Genomic DNA, 19816 nt, shown 5'->3' with positions numbered 1-19816 from the left:
GGATAGCATTTTTTTCTTCGAGCTAGATGCAAATGTCAGGTGCTCGACTTGTGCACCTTGTTTAGCAAATATCAAATATACGATATTACAAGGATCGAAAAGGACCTTTCTAAATATAATTCTTAAGCAAGTTTGATCTTTTAGACAACAGAATCTGCCATAGAATATTGATGTGCAGCAGCAAAGACTTTGGCATTTGATAGACCCATCACTCATCAGCAAACTAAATATGAAATAAATGTCTACGCATAAACCAATGTTCCCTACAGAAACCTTTGCTGGAAAGTTGTGCAGTAGCCTTGCATTGAACATGTCTTGATATTTTTTGTGCGTTAATCAAATCAAATTCCAATCAAATATTTTTGCGTTCTGTAACACAGTTGGCTCAGTTTTTTTCTGCATTGTGCTGTCCAGTGCATCAAGCTGTCCACTGGGTTGAGAAGTCCTCCCACGACCAAGTAGGAGTGTCAGCTTGGATCCTTTTTCTTTACAAAGGGACACAATTTTTTTTCTCTGTTTTAGGATATTTTATCCTTGGACAAAAAAAGGCAAAAGATGATGTTATATCAGTTCCATACCCGCAAGAATTGATAAGCGAATGTCAAAGCTGTCTATGTCTTACAAAATCAAACCAGTCTTTAGCAAAGGAAACTATACTGCCGTTTCACTAAAACCCACACGGTGAATGCAATCACATCCGACTTTAGACGCATTCAGTTACGCGATTCCAGAAAAAACTGATCCAGTCAACTATGCCCTTTTTTGGTTGCTTTCTTTGGTTGCTAGAGACATCCTTTTTTTGTCTTTGGTAACAAAAAAAAAGCAAGACTTGTTCGTATCATAATCTCAGTTGTCTTTTTGCAGTTCTTGGCCATAAACAGCATACATATTTAATGGACCAAAGGTTTGTATCACGGATAAAGTATACTTCCGAAATGTTTGGTTTGTTTTTGATATTGTCGCACTCAAGTTGGCTGAATCTCAAGATGTTCAGGAAAAATTGGTGCGTTTGGATGGCAAATTTGCTGTTGGCCGTCAATTGCCAAGATCAGCCAATTCATCTTACCCATCGGGGGGACACCTCAAAGGCACAAAGTCACCCATGGGTGCCAAAGCCGCTTAAATTAAAGTCCAGCTCATCCGCCAACTCCCTCGCGGATTATGTTCGGGCAGATCTTTTTGACCCCATCGTGGGTCTTGCTGCAAAGACTAATATCCTTCCTACTTCTCATAATGCCAAGCAACGACCCAAGAGAACCCTGCCCTTTTGGGACTGCGCCCTAACTTTGTGTGCCTTTCAATACTCGAGAATAGTATCTTATCGGTAAGCCAATTGCATTTCCACGATTCTCCTTTGAGTGATTGTCATTCTCGTGGAATTAGTTCATTAATGATTGTATCTTTTGCTATAAATTGTAGAAACACGGTGTTCTTGGGACCTTTGTATGACCTGTACAGAGGCAATGACGTTGAAAAGATCCAAAAGAGTATAAAGAAACATCGAGAAAGTGTCGATAAGGCTTCCGAGTCGGTGAAAATGTTCAAAAAGAAGACGGACATGAGGAAAAAGCTCTTTGCATTATTGCTGGAAAACAGTTTTTGATCAATGATGGGTTCATTAATCACCTTCAGCTCATATACAGATCTGTACATTGGCTATTTGGTCCTAATTACAAACAAAACTTCAGTCAAATCAACTCACAAAACAACACTTGTAGCTTTGAATACAAAATAAGGGAATATACGAAAAAGGGAATTTGTTGTTATTATGTGATGGAGAATGAATGATTGATCGGCACACGTTGAAAAATATACCCAAACAAGATTTTAATTGACCATGAATATCAATAAGTTTGATCAATATTTCTCCAGATTTTAGACCTTAGTTGAACTTTTAAGATGTCTATGTCCATTTCAGCTCCTAAATTTAGTCTACATTTTTTCATTTAATTGTGATCCCTGAGGACCAGTCAAAATACAAAAGTTGTTAGAAGAGTGATTTTCTTAAATTGCATAAAAGATACCATTTTGCATGTTGGGAGAAGAGCTCAACTTTCGCAATAGTACAACACCTAGCACTTTATTGTAGCATCTCCTACACTCAATGGGAAACGTAGTCATTAAGAAATCATCACTTGTCTTTTGATTACTTTTCCCTCTTGCCTTAAATTTAGAACAAGGTGCGATAAACGCTAGGTTGCGTTGATTCTCAAATCGACGCTTTCCGATTGCCTCTTCGTATTTGGCAGTCCCCTTCCAAGTACAATTATTCGTTGATGGTTAACATTTGCTTGTGATTGCTTGGCCGTAAGAAATGTACATTGAGGATCCATTCATCGCTTTCAGATAACACATGCGGCATGTTTCTTACAACAAGAATAGCTAGAACAGCATTTCATCTTCATTCAATCACCTCTTCATGAACCCAACATACTTGAACGGTTAGTCATATGTAGATATGTACGTACCTAGCTAGCTCTATTTTTGCGATAATCACCTGAAATTGAACTCGTTTACGGGAGCAAAGCATGTCATAGTCGTGCCTTTACCGTCCTCCTACTGGCGACTGGTCTCTAAAATAGTGTGAACAAATATTTGTGCCGAATTATGTACAATTGACAAACAGATGTGCAACAATTTGCGTCCGCGAGCGCCGCGGTCTCTGTCCTGAGCTTGGTTAGTCGAGCGAACGAACGTCCAGGTGGTGTCAAAGCGGGGTGACGTCACCCTCGACCCAAGGCTCGCCCATTGAACCGCCTATCATCTCACCATCATAATCATCATCACCACCGCCACCACCACCACCGTCTCCAGGATGAGTTGTACACTCACACCTAGCCTAGCCTAACCAAAATATAAGGCCTCTCCGCCGGAATATTCGAGTCCGTCGTCCATGCCTTCGTATTCTTTCGTACACTTTTGCCGTAAGAGCACCATTCTAGTTTGAGTCGAAACGAGAAGCAGTCGATGAATGCCCGTTGGCCTCCAGGCTTGTGGGTGGAGAGTGACAGAGAGGCCTCATCCGCTCTCTCCTTCTCTCTCTCTCATTGCCAGCCCTCTTGGAGACCTTCTTGTAATACACATACGTGAGTAAGGCGGCCTTGAGGAACGGCAAGGGGGAGCAGTGTTCGTCCTCGGTCTAGGCCCGACAACCTCCACACCGCCTCGGTTCTGGTAGAGTGTGCCGCGTGTACCGAGTGTGCCCCTGTCTGGGTCGTTGTTGGACTCTGCTGGGCGAGTGTCTTTCTCATCCATCGAGTCGAGACAAGGACTGCAGCATGGAGATCTTCATCGGGGAACAAGCCGCTCGTGTTGTGTGTCGACGAGGGGATGGATGGACTGGAGAGCTGTAGCCTGAGAACGAGCGAAAGGGCAGCAGCACGCCAGACTTCAACGACTACGACAGTTCAAGTCGCTGGCTCCCACTAGAGTGAAACAGTGCAACAAAACCTTGAGGATCCAAAAATAGACAAATACATTGAGGTGAGTCTATTTTTAGCACTTTTCAAAATGTGGCCGGCAACAAACGGCGGTATTTCCGGGTTGACCGCCCAGACCCAGATCAAAGGGATATTACGCAAAAAAGGAGGAAAGGAATCTCTCATGAAGTTTTAGTAGTTCCATGGCACACGGAGCGAAAAAAAAAGCTGTCGGAAGAGAGCTTCTTCGTCTTCCTCAGCTATTTCTTCCTGAGCCTGAGCTTAAATGGAAAGGGCACGACGTAGATACTTACTACTTCAATGCTCGTCAGACCAATGGCAGGCGGTTAATTAGAAAGCGATCCTGGAATCCTAGTAAACCTCCAGGTTTTGACCGGATTTCTGTGGAACATACCCTTTGCTTGACATGTCCAAGCCTTGTGCGACAGTGTGAGCGTAATTTATGTAGACTTTAGGAAAGAGCAAAGAGAAAGATTGACGGTAATGGTGCGATCCGTACCAAAATTAATGGCACCCAAGCGAGCAACGTGGTTGGAGAAAGGAAGGGACCTTGATGTCAGACCCCCAACCTTGATTTCATAGCAGCTGGCGGTTGACCTTGACAACTGTTCATGGCAGCCAGACATACATCAATGCTTTGCGGGCTCTGGTTGTGGGTATTACTTCTTAGTACTTGCAACTTGCTTCAATATGGGTAACTATTGAAGCAACATCAAGATTCGGGTTTCAATCTACGAACTATGAGAGTGAGTACACGTTGCCTTCTCGTCATCAAACTTGTTCATCTTCATGTGACAGCAAGCGCTCAAACTTTGAGCCAAGTAGACAGACTTGATGACAGATTTACGTACGTACTTGGACTGTCTGTTGATTTGCAAATATAAACTAAAGGCATCGAATGGGTGCGAGTGGCTAGATCATTTACGTTATTTACGTTGTACGTTTGTCTGCGTATTCCAAATATGACCGCGTCGTCTTGCAAACTTGCAATTCCCAACAACTACTTGTGCCGTATCTCGTTTATCTCTTGCTTGGGTTTCCCGCTTAGTCGAACGGTTTTACGTCAAAGATTCCGTGCTACCTGTCATGATTGTCCTAATGTTTCTCCATTTCAACGCACGACACACACACACACATCCTTGTTTATGAGAACCGTAGAGAGAATTCGTCAAATCTGTTCATGAAGTGTGTCACGCTTCAGGATCCAAGAGTAAACTTAGAGCCTCTGGAATTTGAGAGGTCTGTGAGATTCTACGGAGGATTGCCACTCAATGACATTTTCACCCAACCTCTTAATCTCGAGGACCGGTGGAATGAGTGGAATGGAGTAGATGAATCCTGGAGATCGATCTTGTTCCCAATGATTGTTTTCTCCAAGTCTCGCTTGCTGTGTCACATCAAAGCCAAAGCTTTTCCTTGGAGAGTGATTCTCTGGAATTCTTCTACGATGAGGGGTCCTCATTTGTTCCTGGCTTTGGGCATGTTTCGGAATTGTATCAGAGGTCGAGTTTGTTCCATGTGGAACTCATCAGACGAACAACTGTTACACGATAATGCTCTTTGTCTTTGATTGATTATGAGATCAGGCGATTGAATGAAAGAATAAATCAAGCGAGATCAAAGTCATAGCTTGGCATGAACTTGACGTTGAAGGCATTCCCACCCACGCCCCTGGAACGAACTTCTGGATCATTCGCAATCGCGTCTTTCCTTTTTATTATGGCCGTGCGTTTGTAAGAACCACTGGCATATGAAAGGGAACGTTAAGGTCGAAAATATACGTATTCGGTTTGAGTGAAGACTGCGTCCTTCTCGTCCTTCTCGTCCTTCTCGTCCTTCTCCCAATGAGAATTGCCCCGCGTCGTTATAATCATTTTTGGTCAGATTTCAGCTCAATCAAACAGTTGATTCAATAGTTATACCCTTTCAATGCACGAAACACAGGAGGGCACACACTGAACGAGCTAGACCTCTTGTTGTAATTGTCCATATGGAGAGGCTAACTCTGCCATTCTGTGATGAGTAATTTGGTTAGTTATAGAGGACATAACTTTTGAAACCAATTGGTTGATTGTTCTAAAATAAAAAAGAACGTAGTTAAACCGACGTGAGGCATGGGTCATTTGAAGCAGAACGCAATAAGGTGACTAGCATCGGAGATAAAAATTCTGGGCCAGAGCGTCCTCGTCCATATTCCAGTGGTTCATTCATGCCTACTAAGATCTACCTTCAACTCAGCAATCATTCAGAAGAGGGTGTTGATGATGACGGTAGTCAATGCAGGAAGTTGCTTACGATTTGAGATAAACTGCATTTGCATCCTTCGTGACCACTAGTGCTCACTGACACAAAAGCGTCGCTGCTCTCTTTATTACGAATTTGATATCTTGGATGGAAGGCACTATTGATGGAGCTTTTTTAAGGTGAGAAAGACAGAGGTGAGGTGAACAAGATTATCAGCATTCATCTTACAAGGATGTAGTGTTGTTATATCAGGTTTCATTCCCTATGTTTGAATGAGAAAAACCCAAAAATCAACTTTGCTTATCATGAAGGATCGATCATTCCTGTTTTGGTTTTCACGGGCTTTACTAACCGCTACACGGAATGTAATCCATGGTACTATAAAAATGAAAGATTATAGTTCGTGTAATTGTTGCCACTGAAACTTGACATGATATTTGGTCTACCAACGCATTTGAGTTGATAGAATGAGCTAGCCGTTGAATGTAGGGTTGACCTGGAACGGTTATCAAAAATTTGTCCAAATACGACTACTTGAAAGATGCTGCTTGTCAATCTTCCGCACAAATGTAAAGTACCTATGTGTAAGTTTTTTTTTGTCTAGGAAAAATGGTTTACTAATTCAATTTGATGCCTCAATCTATTCCATTTTTTCCTAATTGCTTAGCCCTATTGATTTCATATTGGTTAAGCTATATTTGCTGTGTTAGGACTTGAAACTTCTTTCATCATGTATGTCAAATAAATGCAACTGTAATCGTGAGGCCGCTATCTTTGGCCTTAAAAGTAGCCTGAGTGGGTAAGCCCTTATCATTGAAAATATGAACAAAGGTAGTCAACCCTAAAAGGGCTGATTTTGTAATGTTTTGTAAGAAGCAAGTAAAAGCTTCCATCTTTTGAAAGGGGATAGTGAAGGAACGAATTCTTCTCTTTGGCCAAAGGACCGGGAACTGAAACTAGTCACTCTGATTGAGGAACGACTGAAGACCTGATAATAATCAAGATCAAAATCGAAAGATTAGTGAATGAATGGTCTTCGTGATTTATTTTTGGACTGGGTCGGGGTTCTCGAAAAGATTTTTACAATACAAATGCTCGATCGGTAGAAATATCAGTGATATGTCCGGTATGGCCTGCAAAGATGTTTTCTCTTCGAATCAATCCAAATAATGTAAAAAAATGATTTAGTTTGAGATAAAGTTTTATTGCTTATCCACATATTTTCTTCCAAAAACAATCCAATTACTTCTTTATTTTTTTTGCTTTTTATCCTCATAATTCTTAGTTGTGGTTGGTTCTAAATACAGCCCACACTTGTATTTACCCCCAAAACGAGGTGTGGATTTTGAAGCATGGGGCCAAGACGAAATGGGATGAACACAATGCACTTTCATTCAGTTTTGGGCTGGCACCTTCTTGGTGTTACAATTCACAACGGGATGAGAGATACCTACATGACAGCTAAAGTTGCAATCTGCATTGGAGTCTCAATTTAGCTGAAACTGCAAGACAAACGTGTCATCTTTGACATTACAAGGTCTCGATCTGATGAGGATTTCGTTCGTCAAATAAATGATCCTCGTTAGAGCCGCCAGCTCCCATCGGATTAATTGATCAATGCGTTCCGTCCATACAATGACCTGAAGCTAGTACAATCAATTGGTGAGCACACCGACTTCGGTTGGTCCAAGGTCTCCAAGGTCTATTCAGACTCCCAAGTGGAAATTCTTGCTTTGAACAAACTGCGACCGACGAGGATTACTACGTATTACGACTATTGTTACTGAATGCCCATGCCACTACTACTCCCTACCTACCTACCTACCTTCTACCACACACACACGTAGCTTGTAACTGGGAAACAGCACTACTCTGAGTACAACTGTGTTAACCAAGGGAACAGTCATGACCAAGCTCGAGAAACCTTCGATTCAAGGTCAAGAGGCCTGCAGATACGAACAGTCGACGCAACCAACTGGTGGCAATAGGGAGCCCCTTTCTTAAATTCAAGGCCAAATGCGTTGCGACTTGAGAGTGCATTCTCCCCGGGGGAAAGAAATAGCCGACTTGAAAGCTCGCATTGTTATGTCTAAGGTTCGGTTTTGGATTCTGGGAGAACGTTTTCTTTTTGGCCGTCCCAGACAAATATTGGATATTGGAATAGCTATCACTTGTTAGGGGAAGCAAGTACTTTTGAGCTAGTTTTGACACCCCCTAATCATGGGAATTCGAATCCAAAATGAATGGATTCGAAGTCGGGCTCTATCCATAGTAACATTTAGAATTAATGTTCAGAGCCCCGAGACATTTCATGGTTACTACATAGAGTAAAGATAAAAGCTCCCATGGAAAAAGCTGCTCATGTCTTGGACCAACATGCAGTTGTTTGTTCACGCTCTGTTGGCCATTGTGTTGGCCTCTCTTGAGTCTTCAATAGGAGACCAAGGACAAGGGTTGGTTGTGAAGAGAAGCGCCCTTGTTACTTACAACCTTTGAATAAGTGTTCTGTTACTTCTTCCAAGAAACACTCAACCCAAAAGCATGTTTCCTGATTCCAAATATTAGTACTCATATGCACTTGAATTCTTGATAATATTTGTTCATTGTCACGAACACGAAGCTTTCAAGATGATTGTTTACTTATTGTGACAGGCCCAACTAATTTGGGTTGATTCCCCACTAAGTAAACCGGAAATCAAATCCAAGTGATGCGCAACAATGTTACGAATCTCCAAGTTTGTGTTATTAAAAGTCCTTCTTTAATTGTGCTCAGCCCCGAGGATAAAAAAGAAACAAGATCTATATTTCAAGGTTATCATGGTTGTTTTAATAACATGTATTGAACAGATTGGTCATTTTTAGTGCTTGATCGAAATGCATGAAAGTAATCGAACTGAATCCTTTTGCAATCAATGTACTTTTCCTCTCAATCATAAGTTGGCTCTAAATACGGAAGACATACATACTACTGCATATCTAGCTCATATCGCATTCATTCATATCCAAGATTCATTCATAACCATGTCTCAGAAGTTCGATGCGCGACAAAGCGTTCCCTGTGTACTAACCCAGAATCTTAGACCTTCCGTGTGGCCTATCACAACTACCTTACATGCTGAATATGGCTGTATGTCACATTATCACAATACGAGGAAGAGCGAGAGAGACAGAGGGGAGGGGTATGTGTGTACGAGTGGATGTGTGTGAAGCTAGTCCATGAGGGAAAAATGTGTTGTCTCCTCATCGCTTGAAGAAGCTTTGGAGAAAGCGACGTGGATCGGTGGATCGTGGATCACCTTTACGTGCTTGCCCCATTCCTCACCCTCTCTCTCTTTCACTCGTTCTCTCTGATGCTGTTATTGTAGTTGTTGCTGTTGTTGTTGCTGTTGTTATGAGTGTCTGTGGAGGTCTTTACCTCTTCCTAGTTCCTTGGCCTTTGGAACTCGGCCACATGGATTTGACTTCGAGTCGGTCGGTTCCGCTACCCATGGCGTGCTTTTCGTTCTATTGCCACATCCATGCCGTGAACTTCTTGTTCAGCACACAAGCACCCTGTTCTGCTGAGCCGGGAAATGGCTGCTCCACGGTCCGTCCAAGGAAGACTTCTCTGTACTACCAGAGGGCAACAGGCGATCTTTGGTGAGCTTGTAAGCCAAGCTGGCCTTTAGGTATTCCTTCTCTCTATGCAGCAGTTTATGTACGTACAAGGCGCACATGACTGGCGTTCTCTCTTTCTTCCTATGGGTATTTCGTTGGCGTGTGTTTGGAGGTGTCTGTTGGGTGGCCTCGGCCGTCCTCGGTCCTCATGGCCTTCCACGCTGCATGCACTTACCAATGCAACGGCCTCCTCCCCCTTCTCGGTGTGTGGGGATGTGTTTCTCTTGCTCTTCCTGGTCGCTCGTTGGTGCTTCGTTTCTTTACGTGCGTGCCTCCGTTCGTTCGTTCGTTCGTTCGTTTCGTCGTAGGCTCTGCTTTTCTCGATGTTTGCATGCTTTGCTTACGACGAACAGTAAGCCTTCACGTAAATCGCACTAGTACTCGTGCTACTGCTCACCTTCCTCCACTTCTTGTGTTTAGCGGTGTGTCTTTCACACATTTGAGGTTCTCTCTGCACCAGGTAAGAGCTATTTTTGTCCAAGTAATGCTATTTTTAATATCAAAATATGTCATTCATATGACAACCTGTGCGTTCGAGCGGCAAATTAGCGCTGATGCGAAATCGTTCAATCATGCTCGATTTTTGGGGTGAAAACACGAACTTTAAACGGGATGAGACCTCAATGAGGAGGCACTTTGGCAGGGTAGGGGAGGCATTCGCCCAATTTGTTTGATTGTCTCGTGTAGTTTTAGAGAAAGCAAGTCAGGCTTGTTGCCAATTTTCGGGTGTACAATCGGGTGTGCTTGGGAGTAGTAAATCTCTTGTCATCCACCCTTCAAGACTAAAAAGGAAGGTTTTGAGCTGCCCAATCGAGGAAAAAGTCAATTAAAATGCAGACTGCACTTGTGAGTCTCGAATGGTTTTCTTTTTCAAAAGCACGGCACAGGCACGTCAATGTTATCAGAAATCAGACTTACTGCATACATTAAGCACAGAACAAGTGAGTTCAAACCACTTCTCAACGCTCTGTGTACCGTGCATTACAGTAGACGATCCCTAACGTCCTCAACTGAGCAATGAGCACGATTGTATTGCTTTAGAATGCCGCAAGAGATATATCTGTTATGTACGGAGCGGGCTGAAGTAAAGCTGACGGGTATCAGGAATTTGATCTGACCACTTTCTTGTACATAGGGTCGAGCCAACCAAAGTTCGTGGCCTCTTGTCAATCCAATCTTCTTGAGTCATATGATGGGCTAAGCACAGTAGAGTTCAGTCAACGGGGCCTGGATATTCAATCTCTCAATGTCGACAAGACAAGCGCAGAATGTTTGTTTTCAGACTGGATTATAAGACGTGCGTTTCCAAAAATATTGATGAACGCGTTAGAGCTCTCAGTGATAAAGCAAGGCCCGGGTCAACCTTATGGTCTTTGTATCATTACTTGAAGATTTCTAGTGAAAATATCTATTTTATTTCATAATGACATTACTCGGTTTGGTCCGGAAATGCAAACACGTGTTTTGCCTTTTTATACGCCATAAAGGTGAAAAAGGTAGATATAGGTACAACACTTAACTTGGTGCCTGTTGACATATTTATAAAATATTAGAATATTTGATGATGTGCGTATTCGAGAATTTTTCCTGAGTTGAGAAAGAGGCGGGTCTAGATTGTCATTCGTGCTCTTGTCAGGTATTTGTTTCCTGAATTAGCTGTTTTGTACACACACCTTTTATAAATATCATTAGAGGAGGTACTTTGCTATGGGAGGCCACGTTTAATAGGGACATTTCGTATATTCAGTACCTTCTTATTTGCTATTCCGTACTCACATACCGCGAGTTAACTTAAGGCATTTCTTTTCCTGCACGCTTTATTCCTGATTTGAAGATCATGAATATTATGCAAGTTAGATCGTGAACGTTTTTACGCCTTTCGTATGATTGGAACACGCAAGTCGTGAATTTTAGAAGAAACAGTTCTTCCAGGAATTTACCTTTGAATTTGATTTCTATCTGTGTAGTGTTATGGTAATTAGGCGAAAAGTACTGGTCAACCTCTGTTGTTGTACGTTGACAATACCAATTTCTAACCACGAGAGAAGATGGTTATTGTTACTCTTCGAGAATGGAAGGGTTGTCCTGGATTACGGGACAGTTTCATTAACAGGAACCAGATTGGGATCTGTTTTGCTTCAAATAAGTAACAAGTCCACTTGTTGCGTGTGGTGAATAATAGTTACCACTATGTAGGTCATCCATTAGTGCATTAGGTATTCATGTCTAATTTCGGGTCGTAATGACATGGAACACTTCCACTTCAGCCCGGGGAATGGTATCCATTGCAGATCTATCTCTGGATTTCTTGCCAATTGGATTATAAACCCTTGCTGCTATTGGTGCTATTGTTGTTGTTATTGTTGTTGATGACGAAGAGCATCATGGTATCTGGGTAAGATTGGTTTGCCAGTAATCCCTGGATAATCTCTAGAACACATGCATAAGAAATCGTTCACGTAGTTGTGCCATGTCATCAACCCTCTTGGTCATCCATTTCCCCCTTTTTCTTCGTTCCAGGCACACTCCGTATTTGGTTTTGTCTGGTGGACCGTGGTATAAACATTATTGTAATCCATATTAGTTTGTAGCCTCCTCAGACAAGAGAACGAACAAGAAGAAGACCTGCTGATTGGGAGAGAAAGCCGATCCCAACAAAAGAGGATTCTTTAGAAGAGAGAACATTCATTTTTCGGACGTAGCAAGTCGTTTTGAGCCTCACACTCACTCACGTACATCCCCCGGGAACCTTTGCTCTACACCACAGTGCACTCCACTCTGGCGTCAAGAGTCCCTCCTTACTGCGCTCAAGTACATAGGAAAGATCCACCTATCAACCATCCATCCACCCATCCATCCGTCTATCCATCCCCGTTGGTTCGCCTGCTTCCACTGATCCATCCACTCGGTTACACAAAAAGGTCTCCTCTTAGTGGCAGCAGAACACTTGAAGGCTTGAAAAGAAAATGACACTCAGCAATGAGACAAGAAATTCCGAAGGACAAATGGATCTGCCTCATGTTCCTTCTTCGTGTTTCCCTCCTCGAGCTCAAAGTCTAAGCCGAAGAGTGGCAAGAAATGGCCAGAAAACCATGTAGGAGGTGATCCCATCCCTGTCCAAAGTGAAAGCCGTACTACCAGTGGAAAACGATAACATTTAAGAGTGAGCACAGCTCTCACACCTGACTTTGTGAGCATTCCTCCAGCAATCATCATGGGGCGGAAAAAGATCCAGATCTCTAGAATTACGGACGAAAGAAATCGGCAGGTAAGAACCATGACAACCGTTATCCCTTCGTGAATGAATCAAGTGCAAACCATCTTAGTCATTGAACTGAGAGCAAATTGGTTCGTGATCCTGTGGAACACAGTACCTGTAGGGCTCATGAAATTTCGATTGATGTCACAGGCCTCATGGGACAAAGATTGTTCAGAGGAGAAGGGATTATTGCCAAACTTGGGATGATTATTTTAATCCACCTAGACTTGAGGTCGTTTGAGTGTGAGGGATAATCGATGAGAATTCGATGAATGTCTTTTTGTCCCTCTTTCGATTGTTGCTAGAAATGCTTAATAATGCAAGGGATCAGCCTCAAAACATACGAATACGAGGACCAAACCAGGTTTTCGACAAATTTAACTGAAAGTCAGGTATCGTTCAGATACACACGTGAAATTTTCGTGAAATGTCTGCTTAATAAGTATATAAACTACATGGTTTGCCAGTGCTCTTGTTTTCCTGGTTAACGTGACATTTTACCAGTAATTTTAGAATGGCGAAGACAGCCACGGGGAAAAAAGCTCATGTACAATCTCAAGTCCGATGGGAGTGTTTGACCTTTCTCTTCAAATAGTATCTCAAGTTCAACATATTGTTTTTTTGTTTCAAGTTGGTCCATGTTCTGGCTGATTTTGGGTGAACATTCCCAAGGATATTTTAGGCTCTTACTTGATTGGCCTCAATTCTGGCAAATTGACAAATTAGACTTCTTGCTGCACACTTTCGTGATTATGAGATACAGGTGCACACAAGTGTAGAACTAGTTATTTCTTCTTTAAAGACAGTTATTAGTTTTAAACGGGTTCCAAAAATGTCTTGTCCCACATTCCCCCTGGTGGTTTCCGCTAAGAGAGAGGTTATCGGATCTTCAATAATACATTGAGTTCAGACTTCTCCCGTCTAGCACTTCATGTTCGATTTGTTCGATTTAGCCCCTTGAGAGCAACGCTAAGGCAGCCAGGCCACTGAACAATGCTGAGGCGATGACAATGCGATTAGTGTCCTTCTTTGCCATTTGCGTCACAAAATGCATCCTTTACTGGCAATCTCCATAAACGTAGCCACAAGAGACGCTGCCAACGTCAATTTCCGAAAACAAGCCGGATTCAAATAGCTTGGTGGAAAATCTCCCTGAATGCCCAATTCTCATTAGAATGGAACAATGCAACTCTAGCCTTTGCCTATGACGAAGATTTTTGTCAAGACCACGGGTCCACGACCACATTGCTTTGGGGGAACATGGCAATCAACGAGAAACGAGCGTCGACATTCCAAAGTCGGGAATGCTTTGTCGTTGTGGACTTCCCTTTTGATATACTCATTCAACACTGGAATACGACGAATCATTTTTGATATAGCTTCCTTTTTCTGATTTTATTGTGATGAACAATATTGATTGGATAACTAATCTGGTGTACAGGTGTACGGTGCATACGATTCATGTGATAATTCTTTCACCTTCCGTTTAATTTATTCTTTACTTGAAATTGGGACAATCCGTCTTGCTTTGAGACTTGTTGGTAGTTCCAAAAATAAGTATAGATGTATCGTAAGTACTGTATTTGGCGGACGTGTACCTCGAATACCCTGGCTTTGCCAACTAATTCTTCCGGTCCGCGTTTAATTTTAGTAACGCATGTCTTTTTTAGGTGACCTTCAACAAACGGAAGTTTGGCGTGATGAAGAAAGCTTATGAACTGAGTGTTCTCTGTGATTGTGAAATCGCTTTGATCATCTTCAGCTCATCGAACAAATTGTATCAGTATGCCTCAACGGATATGGACAAGGTGCTCCTCAAGTACACGGAATACAACGAACCACACGAGTCTCTCACCAACAAAAATATTATTGATGTAAGTAAGATGTGGGAAGGGCTAATCTTTCTCTACGTTCTGGCTTTGACTAAACGACAATCATCGTCTCAGATTTGTTTTGCGATTGTTCAGAAGAGTAAATTAAACTTACCGTTGAGCATTTCCCAGTCGTAATCTTGTGCAATTTTGGAGTTGTTTCAAAGTTCTTGTTTCAGAATGCAATACCATTTAAGGTTACTCTTCGCCTTCGTCTCAAAACATTATTCCACGTTCAGCATGAAGGAGAAAGCATCTTCTTTGTCTTCAGTTCATTTTGACGTTGATGTAGCAGATTTAGTAGTTGAAAGCTGGCAACCCTTGGAAAGGTCACAAGATTTACATTGCGTAGTAGTTCACCTTACCTGATCCATCGCATATCTTCTTGGTTGATGATGTCAGTGTGGTTTGGACAGGTTGATAAACGTGTGACTGTGCCTGTCTTAATCATTAGATAAGGCCGGTCTTTCTGAAATGTCAGGGAGTCAGGAATCCCTGCCTCATCAGCACCGGCGTTCATTCCAAAGAAGGCCAATGTCTGATCCTCCATTCCCTATTGATAATTGAGAACTACTTAATGTACATTAGTAATATACTGCAGTTTTATACGTTTACCACCACACCTATACGATAAGCTTGAGAGTGGTCCAACATAGAGTGGAATAGTGTCTTGGAAAGCTCGATTTCCTTTACGGTCTTCGTCAAGGTCTCTTCTTTCATCTCTTGCTATGCTCGTACGGCCTTTCTCCCCACCATGTTAATTAGCCATGACTTTTTGTCTCCCATGAGATTCATTGGTCTCAAAATTTTCGCTTCGCTTCTTTCCTCTCTGGTTAGGCCTTAAACAAGAAGGAGCACAAGGGAGGAAACCCGGGCAGTCCAGATGGCGGTGATTCAGATGGCGAGATTGAGACCACTCTTACTCCAAGGACGGAGGCCAAATACAACAAAATCGATGAGGAGTTCCAAATAATGATGCATCGGAACCATATCAACGGGAATCGGGTATGGCTAATGGAGTTTGTGCTCCCTCATCTTACCTTAACTGTACATGATGTATTGACTTATCAATTGAGCGATCCTCCATTCCGTACTCCCTAGACGCTTGCGAACCAAAACTTTTCTATGCCTGTCAGTGTGCCTGTCAATGCTCAACAATTTGCTGCCGTGGCTGCAGCAGCCTCTACCGCCTCTTCCAATGGACCGAGTAGTGCCAACAATTCGGAAAATACTGGACACCCATCGGCAGCCACCACACCCACACTCCAATTACTCAGTCCACACCCATCCGCCTCCACGAGCCCACGGCCCAGTTCGGGGAATGGGTAAGTACCACGCACCACTCACTCATCGTCCAATCAGCCCCGAGTCTGGGGTGTGATCATTGATCAATGAGCATTGCCTCTGAGAAAAGTCCTTCACAATGGAAGGGCTCATGAACTTGGCTCGAAAGCATTCATATACACCACATCACACCGCACGTCACGTCACGTGGGGAAAAATCCCAGTAATTGAAGGATAAGGGTGCTTGGCGATATAGAGGTCTCTGTGAGCCATTGAGGTGATGGGTGGTCTTTTTTTTTGTTCCAAGGCACACTCCAACGTGGTACTATGGCCAAAGTGTTGGAAGAGACTAAGAAGGGATGAGATTATTAGCATACAAAGTGTGGATTATATTCTCCTTGATCATAATTGACGTCAAACACGAGAGGAGAGCTTCATTATAATATCAATTACTGTTCGGTTGGTCGGTCGGTGCACCTTTGAAAACCGAGACCAAATCAAATTTCAATCACCCAATAGTAAAAGAAGCATTGAAGCATGAGCCATGAACAAGTCTGCTTATTTCTTCATGTGTATTTCAGTCTCTTGGATATCCCTGCAACCCAAAATGGTTTCCATCCAAATCATCCAGGCCAATCCCCTTCTCCCATACCTCAGTCGCCCTCATCGGGGCTTTTGCAACAACAATCACAACCACAACAACAGCAACAGCAACATCAACGACGACAGGAAGCCCAAGTTTCTCCGAATAACCACGGGAGTGCTTTGAAGAAGGATTTGGTTCCTCTCAACTCGTCGCCGAATCATGTGAGAGCAAACTTAAGGGTGGTAATTCCCATAACAAGCGGCCTTTTGTTAGACTCGCAACTTCCCCAAGAGACCAGCAACGGCCACAACAAGGGGGGGCGAAGTGAAGTAAGTCCCATGGGGGTCATGAAAATGCCAAAGATGACGCCGACCTTGGTCTTGGGGTTGAAACGCAAATGACAGCGTGCTCAGCCATTAATTAACCAATTATGGCATGCCGTGTGGCGGAGACTTACATTCCGAATTAATCCATCTACTTCGGTGGAATTCATCATTACCCTTCATTATTAATCTCCTTCTCTGGCCATCCCTCCCTCGTTTTTCCATCTCTCGTTTTGAAAGGGATAATCTTGTACCCTCTTGTAGGAGCTAATGTCTAGTAATCCGCGTGCGATTCTGGGAATTGTCGACTTTTGGTTCACGATAACATACGCCAACAACATGTTTATTTTTCGTATTGACGTTTGAAATGACCGTGTCATTGTTTTCCCGTTCCAGGCCAATCTGGTCAATTATGCCTTTTCTGGCCAAGACCTCTCGACTCTCTCTGGTGATCTCAATCTCAATTCGCTTCAACAACAATGGAACAATGGCCATCACGGGAATAATAATCTCAACAATTCACTCAGTGTGCAAACCACCTCTGTGGCCATGAACCACATGTGAGTAGACGGATGATCATAAGTTATTGTGGTTTCTTTTGCAATGCCATACCTTCTTAGCCATGTCGAGAAATTTGAAAACTCCAGAAAATTGCTTGTCAGTCATTCCTAGCAACTCATATACTGTATATGTAAGTAATTGTAATGAAAACAATTTGAAGTGGTTTCCTCTCGTTTCAGAATACCTCAGCTTAGTATATCTACGAGCTCTCCCACTCATCAATCCGAGGGTCTTCTTTGCGTGAAAGCTGAACCCATGTCACCTCGCCCTGATCACATGCACCACAGTAGTCAACCACGCCCCTCTAGCGCCCACTCTATAACCAGTGGCACGCCCATACACCATCAAGGTCTGTTGTCACCCAGGCATAATTTAGGAGGATCAGGTAGGGTCAATCAATTACTAGCTACATAGGTAACCCCAAAACCCGAGGCCACTTGTATTGAAACGTCTATTCAATCTCGATCCTTAGGTCACACAAGTCCAGTTCATCCTTCGGCACGCCTGTCTCCTTTATCATCTCAGTCTCAACAACACGGCCATCATAGTCCTAGTGATTTGCAACAACTTCAGCAACAACAGCATCTTCATCATCAGCAACAACAACAACAGCATCAACAACACCATCATCACCATCAGCAACAACACCAGTCACACCAACAACATTCACCCCTGATGGTGCAACACCATTCTCCCATTCACCAAGTGAACTACGGAGGCCACTCTCCATTGCATAAACGACAGAGATTGGACAACAATTGGGGAGGATCGTGAAGCCTTTCGGGTGAATGATGGTTCTCTCGTACGAGAAGTACATGTATGCAAGTTGTCAACATCTCCTCCGTTCCCGTTTCTGAGACTGGCACGTGATGGATCTCTGGCAATGAGATAGAATGCCAAGAACAGTCCAAGATAATCGGAGAGCACCTCAACGACGTACCCTTCAAGTGATTCAACTAGTCAACTGTAGAAGCGAGCAAGAGCAATGTGATGATTAGAGGCTGTATGTGGAGAGCGATTTGTCTCACTCTGAACTCTCTCCAAGCGTGGTCGGCTGACTTGCTAAAAAGACAGTGAATGTGAAGACAGGAGACCTCTTAATTTGGCCTTTGAGGTGGAAGAGTGTTGATCAATTCAGTGTTAGATATTGGTGTTCACCAGTACGTCCCGCACAATCCTTGTAATTTCATATCTAAAATAACTCGTTTCCAACCTTCGCTGCCTGTTTTTGCCGTCTCTCCAGGGTTGAACGACTCCATTATCACTATATTTTTGACCTTAACTTATTCATCCCCATCTACTTGAATAGCGTTTTTTGAACCAACATGGTTTATGTCACTACCTTCTTTTTTAGGTTCCAATCCCTTGTTGAATTTAATACTCCTTGTTTTTAACCTGACTGGCTACTCAAAAGTGGCATTTTCTTAATTGCATCCTTCTTTGTAAGAGACTCTGAGCATTTTGGCACAAGAAATGCCCTTCTGGAGGCCCAGATATCAACCTATCTATTCGTTTGTCTGTCGCTTTAAGCAAGATCTCACCCTTCGGAGTAAAACATGTGTGCCATAGATATTTTCCCCAGTGACAAAATCGTTCATTGATCTCAATGACAATTCGTCCTCTATGGATGTAGCGGCGTCCACAAATCCCTTGACTGACAAATGTTAAAAGGCCCATGTATCTATCATCCCTTCATTTGGGAAACGGATGCATGTAGGTACATGTTCGGAAAAGTCACATAGATTATTTGGTGCTACACATTGTGAAGACTATGGAAAGTCCATTTTACGTACAAAACGACGAGGAACGGCGTCGTGGCCAGCCTGCTCCCTTGATCCCAACTAGTGAAATATCTACCTATATACTCTTATTATTGTCGAATAGCCAATATAACCCACTCTAGTGTCATCTAATGTTGCTTTAATGGAAAACAAATTTGATGTGAATCATATTTTAGAAACCAGTGAAAATACATAACACATCCATGGACTCTTTGATTAAGACTCTTGATATTGTGTACCGTACATAATTTGATTAGAGCTCATTATCTATGCATGTACATTCAAAGTTGGGTAGCTCGAAAAGAAACGCGCTTTCTGAGCCGAAGTCGAAAGTGCTTATTAGAAAAAGGATGCGATTTTGACTTTTTAAGAATCTTCGGCACTAAAATTAGGAATAGTTATCAAGTAAATCTTGAAACAAGCTAAATTCTAAAACCTTACTACGTTGTCCCAATCGAGTTACCATTGCTCAAGGATACCTTTAGCAAGAGGATGGGACTTGACAATTGGCAAAGTTAGGCCACTTTGTGATAACAATATTTCAGCTCCCCAAAAGTCAAAAGGGATACTACGATACATCATGGAAAAGTGGTTTAAAAGAAGAAAAAAAGGTTGCGTTTTTATGACAAAATGTTGAGTTATCTTACTTGAAAGGAAAGTTTCTGGTTTATGTAGTAAAAAGTCCAAAGTTTTAAGACTAGGTAGTTATGCATTTACTAAAAGAAGTGCAGTTTGGTCTTAAACGCCAGTGCCCTACAGCCTGTTTCTATTTATGATTCGGTCAAAGAGTTGTGAAAAAAAGAAAGATTG

General features: G+C 42.6%; 2 protein-coding genes across 5 annotated transcripts; both read left to right on the top strand.

Moving 5' to 3' along the window:
* The first annotated feature begins 913 nt into the window (after positions 1-913).
* On the top strand, positions 914-1693 carry LOC131878947 (uncharacterized). Its single transcript, XM_059225111.1, has 2 exons — positions 914-1324; positions 1420-1693. The coding sequence occupies exons 1-2, from the start codon at positions 936-938 to the stop codon at positions 1601-1603; spliced, it is 573 nt and encodes a 190-aa protein (XP_059081094.1). The 5' UTR covers positions 914-935; the 3' UTR covers positions 1604-1693.
* A 1520-nt stretch (positions 1694-3213) lies between these two features.
* On the top strand, positions 3214-18768 carry LOC131878939 (MEF2 transcription factor homolog). 4 transcript variants are annotated; one of them, XM_059225100.1, is made up of 9 exons: positions 3214-3483; positions 11862-12609; positions 14271-14474; positions 15309-15476; positions 15573-15796; positions 16337-16670; positions 17061-17224; positions 17405-17574; positions 17698-18768. In XM_059225100.1, exons 2-9 carry the CDS (start codon positions 12556-12558, stop codon positions 17997-17999), a joined length of 1620 nt encoding a protein of 539 aa, XP_059081083.1. In that variant the 5' UTR covers positions 3214-3483; positions 11862-12555; the 3' UTR covers positions 18000-18768. The 4 variants fall into 4 exon arrangements, with proteins under 4 accessions (XP_059081083.1, XP_059081081.1, XP_059081084.1 ...); XM_059225098.1 differs by having other exon boundaries at positions 3227-3483; positions 17405-17610; XM_059225101.1 differs by having other exon boundaries at positions 3231-3483; positions 16337-16562; positions 17405-17610.
* Positions 18769-19816: the final 1048 nt, after the last annotated feature.

Source organism: Tigriopus californicus, chromosome 4, assembly GCF_007210705.1.
Source record: "Tigriopus californicus strain San Diego chromosome 4, Tcal_SD_v2.1, whole genome shotgun sequence".
NCBI classification, from domain to species: Eukaryota; Metazoa; Arthropoda; class Copepoda; order Harpacticoida; family Harpacticidae; genus Tigriopus; species Tigriopus californicus.
Note: the sequence above shows the minus strand (reverse complement) of the source record. Positions and strands in the feature narration are given on the sequence as shown.